Source organism: Protomyctophum bolini (assembly GCF_963924005.1).
Source record: "Protomyctophum bolini genome assembly, chromosome: 1".
In the NCBI taxonomy this organism is placed as follows: Eukaryota; Metazoa; Chordata; class Actinopteri; order Myctophiformes; family Myctophidae; genus Protomyctophum; species Protomyctophum bolini.
Window position 1 is genome coordinate 21564817 of NC_137862.1, and position 13678 is coordinate 21578494.

The 13678-nt window shown below is 41.4% G+C and overlaps 1 protein-coding gene across 3 annotated transcripts in view; it reads left to right on the top strand.

Annotated features, from left to right (window-relative positions):
- Positions 1 to 1388: 1388 nt before the first annotated feature.
- kctd15b (potassium channel tetramerization domain containing 15b) overlaps positions 1389 to 13678 on the top strand; it is a gene marked incomplete at its 5' end in the record, with an annotated part of 41754 nt that continues 29464 nt past the window's right edge. Inside the window, 3 exons of one of the 3 annotated variants that reach the window (XM_080772209.1) lie at positions 1389 to 2222; positions 4714 to 4889; positions 12785 to 12929. In XM_080772209.1, coding sequence (XP_080628335.1) covers positions 2208 to 2222; positions 4714 to 4889; positions 12785 to 12929 — 336 coding nt within the window. Of the gene's footprint in view, positions 2223 to 2460; positions 2593 to 4686; positions 4890 to 12784; positions 12930 to 13678 lie in introns of those variants that run through there. The other 2 variants (XM_080772210.1, XM_080772208.1) reach the window with 2 other exon arrangements.

The window sequence follows — 13678 nt, forward strand, 5'->3', positions numbered from 1 at the left end:
AATCTTCAAGAAGTATAGTGGAAAATACCAGATCCACAAGCTTGCAACAGCGCTAAGTGAAGCATGCATGAGCTTGTATAGATCTGCTATTTTCATTGTTTGGGTCCCGGTCAAAAGGGTGCAGGTCCTGCAATAGGCTGGACAGGTATAGGTGCCCTTTATTAAAGTGCAAGGCTGCATGTAAATCTCCAAGATGGCCTATTTTTTCCTTTTCACACAACATCAGACACTCCGCTAAAATCCATAAATTAAGGAAATTAACTGATGGGGCCCAGGGCAACTTTGTAAGCTATTTAAATCTTTAAATTTACAACATCCCCGCATACTTCATGTAATTGAACTAACTCCAGGGGTTGTTACTTTAATGAGAAAAAAAATCCAGTTTGCCCTCCAGTTTGTACTCCTGGAAACAACAAATCTGTGCCAGAGGGTAAGATCCATGCCCCGCGAGGGAGCTGCTTAAAGGCGCTCTGATGTCTATCTAATTATGAGCACTAGACCTATGCATAAAGAAAAGCCGAGAAAGGCGTTTCTCTCTTTCTGCACACCCTTCTGCGGCACTTCATTGCCAATAAATAGCCTGCATATACCACTCGGAAAAATACTTTATATTAGCCTACGCGTCGTCAATCAGAGAGGTAAATGAAAATATGGTGTTGGTGATGGGAAACAAAACTCTTATTCATCCAGCTGTTTTCAGAGAGACAATAATCATTTCCTAACACTGGTTGGCGCCAGATATCAAGGAACGAAAGTCGACCTCTCTCTGGCTGGTTAAGGGTGGTGGTGGTACTGTGGAATATACAGTAATTACTGGGCATCAACTGTGCATCAATTATTCACAGTTATTTACACGCAAATAAACAAACATACAAATAAATAAATAATCACCTAGACAGTGTGAGCACCTGCGCAGGAAGAGAAGAAGAGAGGAGCAACGGTGCCACTTCTTGACTCTCACTTGGGCGCATATATTAGTCAGTAAATGTAATGTAAAAGTGGTGCAGCAACACTTGAGGCTATACATCTTTGGTGTGTGTGTGTGTGTGTGTGTGTGTGTGTGTGTGTGTGTGTGTGTATGTATACATATATATATATATATATATATATATGGATGAACAACAATATTCAGCCAGAATCTCTTTCATTTTCTTCAGCTTTCTCTTCTTGCTTTAGTTGCATGCATGGAAAGCTGAGCTCCAGTCCTTGCAGACATCTCCATCTATAGCCGTGTGCTGAGCTCTATAATTGAAATGGCTCGTTTAGCTGCGGGCAGGTTGTGAGGGAGCTTTTTTCCCTTTTCTTTTTTTTCCACAGCAGCGTGCATGTCGATAGACGTCATTTGGTTTTAATGGCCTACAGCAGGAAATTTGGCGTTTGCAACTCGCCACAGAGCGGACAGACAGGGGGAATCGCCGCGTGACAAAAGTCTTCCAGGACAGCCTAATACATTTTCTTCATTTTCACTAGGCTATGTTTCTATTTCAGACTTTTATCAACAAGTTACAGCGCCTTTTATTATTGCCCGAGTGAAGGACTGTGGCAGCCTGCCTGCGCCAGTGCGCCTCTCTCTTTTTTTCTTTTCTTTTTTCCCTTAAATGTATTAAGGGCTGGAGATGGAAATGTATGTATGCCTGCTAGCCGGGGAAATGCCTGGGGAGCCATTACATCAGTCGAAATGACAATGATTAAAATCAGCCTTTTTCCTGCACTAAATCTATTGAGCGACTGACACTTGCCTGTTACCTACCCTCTACCCCCAGCAAAACCACAACTTTCAACCGTAAAGGGGGGGAATGGTCTATGTTTTGTAGGCTACTTTTGCGGTTATTTCGCTGAAAAAATAACCCAAGTTATTACATCTGTGTAGTCATAATTTCGGGGGAAAGGGGGAGTATCTTCTTTTTTTTTTTTTCTTTTTTTTTTTTTAGAGGAGTCTAGCTAATTGTAGCCTATAATCCTGTTGCCCCAGAGGCGTTTGGGCAGCCCGGAGCAAAGAATTCATTTTTAGCTTCTCCTCTGTTATTTGGAGACGGGATTATTGGCTTTCTTCTTCTAACAGATCGGCAGTTTCATTTATAGTCACAAAAAAAGGCAGACAAGAAAAGAAGCAAGAAGATACGAAGCGGTAGGCTATTTCATCATCATCAACAACGACAACAAAAAACGTACACAAATAAGAGCAGAGAAGGGGAACGAGACACCTCATGTACATTTACAAGGTAAGAAGCGCTGCTTGTGCGTAACTGTGCGCTTTAGTGGAAAGAAGCTTTGATGAGAAACCATTCAAGTCACCCTCGCAAGTGGACCGTTCGTTCTGCCCTTTATCTCTCACAGACTCACATCGTGTTTTAAAAACTGTTTGAGGATATGGGCTAGTGCGAAGAGTTGGTTTGGATATATTGTGGGCCGTGGCGCTGGATTGGTATTTGTTGTAGTTCTCCGAAACACTCGGGGCATTTGGAAAAGCCCAGGGCGCACACACGCACGCACACACACATACACCACACAAGATACACACACACGTACAAACTGGGGGAGATTGAAAACCGGCACGGATTCCCTATACGGACTCCTACAATGTTTGAAACGGTAGGGTAAAAAACTAAAAATATTAGAATATATATATTATGTTTTACTTCTACCTTATAATATACTATTTGTGGTCTATTTCGGGGGAAGTTGTTAGCCTCTGACCCGGTATAGTGTGATATGAATGATGTGTCGAGTCGAGGATGTATATGTTTTTTTACGCATCCATCGCTGCGTTTATGGATTAAGCGTGTCTTGATAATGCCTTTATGCACAGCGAGAATAAGACGCCATATTGAGAATGTTGTAGAATTAGTCTTACTATAGATACATGCAGGCTGACTGACTGATCATTTTCATGTAAAGTGAACTGTTGAATAACGCTGCGGTGCGATGTTGTATTGTAGCCTAGTCTATTCTAGCCTTGAAACATGATATGTTTTAACATGGTCGTTAGGTTTTTGTGTATCATTTAAGTTTAGCCAGTGAAGAGCTGTTATGCTTGGATCTGTAGCGGTGGTGGTGGGAAACACATGAATAAAGAGGCAGATTTGTTGAGAAAGTTGTAGTTTGCTTTGGCCAGTAGCCTATTGCATTTGGCTTTGTGTGTGTGTGTGTGTGTGTGTGTGTGTGTTCGTTCGTGTGTGTGCACTGATATGATTAGTTGATTGATTGAGAGGGGAGGCAGGGATAGTGTCTGTTAAATATTGCCCAACACAGTGTGAGAGTTGGCTTAAATAGGATATCACACATGTCCCCAAACATGATCCCAATATGAAACGTTGCAATATACAACTATATTATCCCACTAATGGCAATGGGCAACACCCTGGAAAAAAAATCTGCTCTCCCACTTGGTGCCCAAGGGCACATCACTTAAAGCAAAAAAGAGCAGATCTGAATGGGGTCTGTTCCCATTTTAAGAGTATACTGTACAACATGTGTGGAAGAACGAGTTACTAATTGTTTTGCCAAGTCATGATTATTTATAGTGGTTTCCAATCATTTAGCCCATCCCTATATTGCCTGTTTAGATCTCATGCCAGCTTTAACTAACCTCCCAGCTATGGAGCAGATTTGTAGTTCCGCTGTAGAATAAAAACCTTTTAGTGTCTTCAGAATTATGTTTGTTAAATATCATAGGAAACATAAAGTAGGCTATTAATGGAGACCTGATGGGTCAATGGTTTACATAGAACTTGACCTCAATTAACTGTACTCTTAACTGGACCATAAGCAGTTGGCTGACATAAGTAAACTTGAGGGCCCTACATTATCTGCTTATTATCAGGGGTTGTAGTTGCATGACCCAAAGCGCCTTCTCTAGGTGACCCCAGAGTAACAAAGCAGTGATTTATAGTCTCCCCAAATAGTGATTGTCTTCTCTAATGCCCAAATCCACTTGACGAAGCATTGTAGTGTGCTGTAACTGCTACTCTGGTACTTTCCCCAAAAAGTTCACGCAGTCCGTGTTGAAACACTAGGCGTCTGATATTTTGTGTCATTTTACAAGTGTTTGACTTTGTCAGTACATGCTTGTTAACTGTATATAGTTACCTTACTTGTGGTCTGGATAGGATTGTGGTGTGTAATATGTTCTTGTTATACCATCCCACTATCAATTCTGACAGCTATTGTTTGTGGTAAGCACAGATAACATGCATGTTAAAGTGGTCTGACAATCAGCTACGCTGTAGGATCACCCTGGTGATATTTTTGTGCACTGTGTGCGCGGCCACGCACGCGTGTGCTGAGAACAAAGTTGCCGAATGCCCTGGATTCCTTGCTCTCAGATTGGTGGTTGGTGTGTCTGGGCATATCACGTCTAACACATAAGGCGACCCTTAATTAGAATATAGCAGCAGCAGTTTGTTTTATCCCCCTGGAGGCTGACACCTAGCATTCCTCTCTCTCTGTCTCTCTCTCTCTCCTTCTCACTCGTTCCCCTAATAAGCATCCTCCTATCCTCGCCTCCGGTGTCTAAAACAAAAAGATGCAAACATACTTAATTAGAGCTGTGGCAATAATTTCTAAGCTAAATATGAGACCAGACAGAAATGGAAGTGATCTGATAGGATTCATCAGGAGCGTGGAGCCGGTGGAGAAGGATATCTGCTTTCCTTGAGTAGCATCACCATCACTCATTTATTCTCCATGGCGTTTATATACACTTGTTTTCAGGAAGGAAGAAGCATGTCTCGCCTGTCCCTGACCCGGTCCCCGGTCTCTCCTCTGGCCACCCAAGGAATCCCTCTACCGGCTCAGCTGACAAAGGCAAACGCGCCGGTTCACATTGACGTCGGTGGACACATGTACACTAGCAGCCTGGCTACCCTCACCAAGTACCCAGACTCCAGGTAAGAAGCTGTCTTTTATTATGCTTTAATAATGCTTTTTGTATTTATTATGTTATGTATGTCCTTTATTTAATACGTAAACTACACACACACACACACACACACACACACACACACACACCCCACATGTTTGACATTATTTGGGTATATTTACGAATATCTTTCTAATGCATTGAAAAACAGACCCTGTGGGGGTTTTCTGTGTAATTGTAAATGAATCATTCACTTTTTTACATTTTATAATGCCGTTTTCATTTAACTTTTAAGCCTGACATTTTGAAATTTATACTTTAATCAAGTGAATAGCTTGATCGTGTTGGTTGCTACAGGTTGGTGCCACTTTGAATTCAACTGATTTGCAACAGAATTGTGACAAATCAGATGCATAATTAATATTTGGTGTGCTACAATGTAATATGATAATGAAAACGACAGCTGTCTTCATAACAACATATGCAACAGATCAAACTGCTATGAGGAATCCTATTAGGAAAAAATAAGAAAAGTTGACATAAGATCCCTCATCCCACCAATCAAAGATTATATGTGACTTCTAATGTGTGAATGTAATAAAGTTGAAATCAACTACTAAATTGAATATCACAATAGCCATTTTACTGTATGTCTGTGGCACTGCTAGCGCACATTATGACCTGTTTTAGATCAGATCAACTGATCCACAGGTTGAATGTTAACTGTTAAAGTATGGCCATGCACAGACCATCACTTTCAAATGTTATATATATATATATATATATATATATATATATATATATATATCATTTTGATCTATACCAAGATGTCTGACAGCTACTAGTGTACATCATAGCAATACCATTACCATTGAAGAGAGACATCATAAAAAGTGGTATTATGCTTCGGTCTTTGACTCGACTTCACATGGCCGAGTCCCTTCTCTGCCAAGATAAACATGCATCAGTGCTGTGCAGGAAGACTTGCCAAATTGGCTACAGGAAATGATCCCCATAATCCTGGGAAGATAAACCTTTGAAATGTACAGTGTAACTGACAGCCATCTCAGTTATTATATATTTTTTGTAATGTCATATGAAGAAGAATATATGGCTAATTCCATGCAATGGCTTGGTCTTTTTTATTAAACATTTTAATTCAATAGTGCAGATCATCACTGATATTTCTAGGGTATGTACCAGCTGTGTTGATGGTGCTGGGTTTTGCCTTATTAGAAACGTTCATACTATACATTGTCACTGTTTTAAGAAGCATGTCGTGAGTGCAGTGCATACATCTGAATGTTCAAAGCTATCAGTGGATATCCAGTTGCCTTATAATGTGTTAAGACATATCTGAATGCTGATAAATATAAGTGTGATTTGCATTTGTTTGAATTGAATGTAATTATTGCAGTGGAGGAGTCTTTTGAGTAGCTCCTGAGATGCTAGATTAGACAAAGTTATTCATGCAGAACCCATTGGGGCATGAAACCATGCAAATAGAGCAGAGAGTCATGTCAGGGCTCCCAAACTGTGTTTTTACACTGGGACGCTAAAACCCATAACAAATGTGAATGTTGGTTGGTCTTGTCTCTGACACACAGTCTCTCTTTCTTTAAATCTGTCTGTCTCACTTTCTGTCTCTCTCTCACATGCATGCACGCCCGCATGCACACACTTTCTTTCTCCCTCTCTCTCTCTCTCTCTCTCTCTCTCTCTCTCTCTCTCTCCCTCCTCAGTGTACATTTGGCCTCAGGGCTCCACTTTCCACTGGAGCCAGTAGAAGGAGGAGCCCTTTTGTGTGAATTAGGATAATGGCTGACAGCAGAAAGCTAAACAATTACACTGGGTATAGCCAGAGTGTACATGTACTTTAGGTCACATCCGGTAAAAGCAGGACCCCTTCACCGAAAGAAGAAGATAAAAAAAAGTTGACAATTAAAAGAACAAGGTTAAGGATTGTTTTAAAGTTGATGATTACTTTTAATAGATTGCCCCCTTAATAATGCAGCGTGCGAAGAGAAAGTTAGTCTAGTAACTAATGTGCAGCTATTTATCTTCCTCTGCGAGGGCCATATTAAGGGACAGGGGTCATGAAACATTGATGCACACTCTGTGTAGCCTTCAAGAGACGACAGCCTCAATGTTTCACTGGAAAAGAAGATGTAAAAAAATAATCTCAGGAAATGTTCCACAGACAAGGACACTGTTTTGGATGAACATTTCTTTGTGTGAGCACGTTTGTCCGCTGTCTTCAAGTTCAGCAGCATAGAACATCATGTAAATGTAATCTAAATTTGTACCATTATTTATACAATATGTGGATTTCTTTTTTTTTAATGAGGAATATATTAGTATCCTATACACTAGCCTATATACAAAACATACTTATTGGGTAGTGCATGGCCCCCCACCAACACAAGGTTAGAGGACACATTCTCCTTGTAGCTCCATGGATAGAGTGTGATCCTAACACCATCAGGGTTAGGCCTTCCAACTCCCTGCGGAGCCGCCCACGCTATACAAATTAATCATGGTCGGATATTAATGTACATGATTTCATAATAGTGGTTCTCAACCTGTGGGTCGGGACCCCCAGGGGGGAGGGGGGTTGCTCAGATGACAGTGACGTGACAATCTAACCCAACAGTTCTCTAAAAAACCTACAGTATGTTTCTATGTCAGTGGTGCTCAATCATTTCCATGTCAAGGACCCCCGGAATTATCTGTATTTGGCCATGGACCCCCATCTGAAAATATGTTGTTCCAGGCACCCCCCAGAACCAAAGATTTTAGTTAAAAAGAAAGAATATATATTCAAAGATTTGCGCCACATTTTCAAGATAAAAAAAAAATAGCGGATATACAAGCTCGTAGATCTGCCGAGTGCCGCGCTATGAGCTTGAATGGGTTAAAGACTTTCAAAAGCTTTTGAATGCCTCAAAACAAAAAGAAAGACCAAAGGCTTTACATAGTCGGAAGAATATACATCCAAGCCCAATCCCCTGCTTGAATATACATCCAAGCGCAATCCCCTGGCTGCTTGCTTGCCGTCTTCGAGTGCACAGCTGTTGGAAGTCCAGCGCGGGAAGGTTTAGCGTCTGTTATAGAGACTGGGTTCATTAGAAACAGTTTTCTGTGTTTTGTGATGGAAAACGGCTTGATATGCACCTGACCCTCCCACACCCCCAGCTTTGAATATCGGGGGCTGATTCGTTAGCTAGCCAGCTAACTGGTGTACTGAAGTCTGACATGTGTTGGTCTGTGAGATGTTCCTACACACATCACCACCACTACCCGCATGCCTCCCTCCATTTGGCACCACCGGGACGGGAGATCTGAGCAGCTTCTGTCCTTGACAGCCTCGTACACCCACCACCTCTCTCTCTCTCTCTCTCTCTCTGTCATGCATACACTACATGTGCACAGTCTCCCATTCTCTCCATGTCTCCCAGCTCTCTCTCTCTCTTTCTCACTTCACCCCATCTTCTTTTGCTCTCTTCCCACTCCCCCTCTTTTTTCTTTCTTTCTTTCTTTCACTCTCTCCATCTCAGTCTTTGAGTCTCTTGTACCCGGTCCCCTGCCCCTTCTACCTGATAAAAAGGACAGATAAAGAGCTAGAGCTGAACCCCCCACCCTCCCACCAATCAGTGGTTTTTACTAAAAGGAACAAACTGAGACCAAGGGAGAGAGAGACACACACACACACACACACACACACACACACACACACACACACACACACACACACACACACACACACACACACACACACACACACACACACACACACACACACAGAGAGAGAGAGAGAGAGAGAGAGAGAGAGAGAGAGAGAGAGAGAGAGAGACGGGTGGAAGAGAAAGAAAAAGAAAAACAGGCAGCATTTTAATTGCTTTTTAAAAAAGTGGAGATGAAAAACAGAGTTTAGCCTGCAGGGGTATGGTGAAATTCTAGCTGGAAGAATTGCAAGACCATATGAGAAAGAAAGACCTCGGGCAAAACAGGGAGATGAGTATTGGTTTTTTATAAAGCATTTTGCATCGATTTCCAGAAAGAAAGGGAGTAGGAGAACGATGGATAGAGAGAGAGAGAGAGAAAAGGGAGAGAGAGAGCGACAAAGGATGGAAGGAAGGGAGAGGGCAGAAAGGCAGAAACATCTTTCCTCCACTTTTTCATACAGCCAACCCCAAGGAAAGAAAACTGGACAAATTGAACAAGATCGTTTTGGAATTCCTAGACTATAAGTTTGGGTTTGAGTACGACTCCGTCCAAAAACAAGCCTTTAGTATAAGCACAGAATCATTTTGGACATTTTTGTACAACACATCTCAGAACAGGACTTTGAAACCGGTCCTGCTCTTTGTTTCATTGGCATTCCCAATGCAATCCCCTTCCCTCAGTAATAGTAATAGAATTTGACAATGAGTCAAGACAGCTATGTGTGAGTGCGTGCGCCAGTGCAGCTATGCGTGTGTGCACTGTATGGGCACGTGCATGAATAGGACTGATTTTCTTCGTCGTGCGACTCTTGTCAGCCGACCTGGAAGCTGTTATGAGTGATTAAAGTGCTGATTACATCAAATGATGATAATAAAAGTAATGCAGTGCCCTGCCAAGAGCTGTTTCTGAGGAAGACCATATAAATGTACTGTGAAGCCATTAAGCAGGTTACCTTCAACAGTTTTGTTGGGTAAATCTTTAGTTTAGCATAATTCATACAGCACGAGGAGCAGGCTTTCCAGAGTACTCTCCTGCATACAATTAGAGTAAGAACTAAGGGCAAAAATAAGGCCATCTATAAACCATAGACTTAAAGTTTATCGTGTCAACACATTGCATTTGACAATGTGTATGATGAAGATATCCGCATCATGTAACAAGTCACTCCTACTCTTCACAGAGACATATTATACTATATTAAAGGCAGTGACACCTATATATTAGAAAATATATTTACATACTGTCCTACTGGTTTTTTACATGGAGGGTACGGATCCTGTATAGGTAAGAGACAGCAGCAGCAACACAGCCCAAGGTTTAGAGAAATGAATATCTGTCCGTACATATCTAGAGGCAGGGTGCAGACATGCTGTGATGAAAGCTAAAAGATTGGAGCAATTTCCAGTCTTTGCCTTGATGAGCCCCCTGTAGCTAACTTCATAACCACAAGTCCTTAATCTCAGCACATAGTCTTGGACACTGTGAGGCAACAGGTGTCTTTATTATGCCAACATCTTGGCAATAATCCATAGAACCTTCATATATCATTTTATTATTTTTATTTTTATGAGCTGGGTCCCAACATATAAAATAAATCAAATAATTATGCGGATTAATTGACAGGTAGTAAGCGCACACACACACACACACACACACACACACACACACACACACACACACACACACACACACACACACACACACACACACTCACACTCACACTCACACTCACACTCACACTCACACAGCAAAAGTGGAAATTGAGTTTTCACCACACAATGTAATCATATGCCATGGCTCCATGTCATATAACTGTGTCGCTTGTGTATTCCTACTTATTTATTTTCTTTCTAACATGGTTCATTGACATTAAGTGTACATTTCAAAAGGCCAACGTGTTCTTTTCTTCTGTGGTGGCATTTCCACTAATGTTTTCAGGTCTCCCCACAACATGTATTCATGATTGTGATTGTTGAACGGCTACACGCAGTCGGTAGCACATTCCGCCTATCAGAATTGCTTTATTTGTATGATAAATGTACATGGTGGCAATGTTGCAGACACATTGTAAGGCTACGGTATATGTATACTTGCACCACACATGGTGCTGGCATAACAGGACCTCACATACAGTGTAAAGGGACATGCAATACATAGAATAATATCACCAGTAAGACGCGCAAACGCGGGAAGCGAACGCAGCTCGTAAATATTGGGTTTTGGACGTATAGCTGCTTTGGGGACTCCTTATATGGTTATGGCTGAGTCATGGTGACGTAATCACTCAGCTCCATATATGGGCAAGCGGGACAGACAGACACACAGACATGATCTGCTAGGTCTCATAGTAAGCTTAAGTGCTCACTGCGTTCGCAAATACAAATGTACAGCAAACTCAGTATCCAGTCATTCTGGGTAGCTTGGCATGAAATAGTATTGCCGGTGTGTAGAGGAGCAAAGTTTTAATATATGTGTGCAGATATTTTTAAAGGTTCACATTCACAACACATAATTCAAACAGTAGAAGTAAAATGTAACCGTTTCTGACCGAGGCTAAGTCATTGAATTAATTTTATTTTGTGGCTGTATTTTATATTTTTTATAGAAGGACAGACAGTAGGCTGACAGGAAATTACGATTTTGGTTTAAAAGCAGGACAGACTGATATACAAAAGAGTTCTTTAGTCTGTCTTTCGCCAGTCTATAAGCATGCTCTTGGTCTGGGCATCTTTCAAGGTATGTAACAGGCCTACCAACAATTATAGCACAGATCTTAATTTGGCTATATAGTTTGTAGTTATGGATAGTCCCCCGGCAATAAGCGTTATAAATCTACGTTAATTGATTAGTCTGGCCGACCACCAATACACGCAAATGAGTTAATTCAGTTGTATACTGTACATGTTTTGATCAGCTACTGACATTAGCTTTGGGTGGCTACTGGGCTGCGCCATCTGTGCGCGTGCACGCACCCACGCTTTACAGTCGCTTTCATCTCTAATTCCCTGTCCCAGGCGGCATTTCTGGTCAAAACAAGGCTTATTGCACTCTATTTCTCATCGGCTAGCGATGAGAAATCCTAATCCGACAACACACACCTAATCCGACAACACACACCATTATGTCAACATCCGGTCGCTGTGTTTTGGATCTTCAAAATAAGGGTTGAACAGGGGAAATCCTGGCATATAACAACCATTCTTTAATTAATCGTGGCGGTCTAAGTATAGTCTTGCCGCCATGACTTTCTCTGTATCAAAAAGAGTCACAAATGTCTCTGTCAAAATAACAGTATTAGCCCATTCCTAGATACAACACACCCTACATCCATCCATGTATTACAAGTCCACACGGTAAAAATACTATATCTTTGCTCATATAATCTCAAATATCATTCGTGCACTATATCATTCGTGTCTGTGAGTCCTATGTCTTTATACAACGCTCAGTGTTCATTTATCTTCATAACCCAGTGCGTTTAAAATGTAACAAAATGAACCTGTGTATCTTTCTGTGGAGGTCTTGTTAGCATATCTTATTAGCGTATCACATCAATACATAATATATTCGCTGTCTGGGTGGAAACCTTGCATGTCCAAAACCATTACTTTTCACAAAATAGAAAAAGAGAACCAGCGTTCCAATGGATCCAATGTAATTATTATTGAGTCACAAGCTCACGTTAATATGTTTTTGATGTTTAAATATCAATAAAACCCACAGAGACTTAACCACATTCAACCTGGCATCGCATTGTGACACATGGAGATGTAGATACAAGGTTTCTGCCCGACAGAGACAATACAGTATGTCACATCTCTCACTGTCGGTTATCTCATTCAGCTGAACATATTCCATTGATTTCTATAAGTACACAAAAGGAGAGACACATGTAGCAGAGAGTGTGTGTACATATGCTGTTGTAATCTTTGGAAAAAGGGACACTCACTGACTTCAAACAGGTCTGGAATGGAGGAGCTGTGCCTTAAGCCTCTTGTTTCAACCAGGGAGGCTAATACATTTTCAAGCTTAGCGCTAATAAAATTGAAAACTAAATGGATGGTAATTGTTTCATGCATTGGCTGACGGTGCTCATTCCAATGTGTGTGTGTGTGTGTGTGTGTGTGTGTATGTGTGTGTGTGCGTGTGTGTGCGCGCGCACGTGCTTCTACTGTATGTGTGTTTCAATTTTTACAGAATCAGCCGCCTGTTCAACGGCACAGAGCCCATCGTGCTGGACAGCTTGAAGCAGCACTACTTCATAGATCGGGACGGGGAGATATTTCGCTACATTCTCAGCTTCCTCAGGACAAGCAAACTGCTCCTTCCAGATGACTTCAAGGTATGTCCACTCCACACCAGAGCATACTTTGCAGTGTGTGGTGGTATGTGTGTGTTTTATCAGCTCTCAATGTTTGAGACAAAAGAAAAGAAAAGAAGTGTTTGGAGAGTTCCTCTGCCCAGCGGTAGTAGTAGCGTGGTCTTCTATTGTTTTGTTACATTGCGCTTTTTACTAAAATGTAATGTTCAGTGGACATGAGAATATTTGTTATTTCAACTGTTCAGGTGCGTGGTTTTGAATGTTATGGGCAATTCATACGTACCCTAGCTGTTTTTGATCCTGTCGTGAACTGGAAATAGCCGACCTACAAGTTCACACAACAGTGACAACACGTCGTGCTATATGACACACACCTTGTAGATCTGCTGTTTGTGGCTCACAACTATTTGTACAAATCTTTGAATGTAATGCTTGTCAATTGGTACTTCTCAGCTTTAACAAACATTGTGTGCATTCAGTATACGCTTTCATAGATTGCCAAACCTACCTTACTAAACAGTGTATTACTCTACTACAAGCCATAATAATTTGCACCTTGATACCAAATCTCTTCCATTTTACATGCAAAAAGCAGTTTCTATGTTCGCTTGTTATTAACTCCCAGGTGCTCCAGGTTGATGTAAGTTGCCAATGTGGAGCTAGCCACTAATATTCACCTACACTGTAGCAGTCCCCGAAGGGTCTGTTCTTCTACAGCTAATCTCATTGCTGAGAATAGCTGATCTACAATCTCACAATGAGTCATGTTT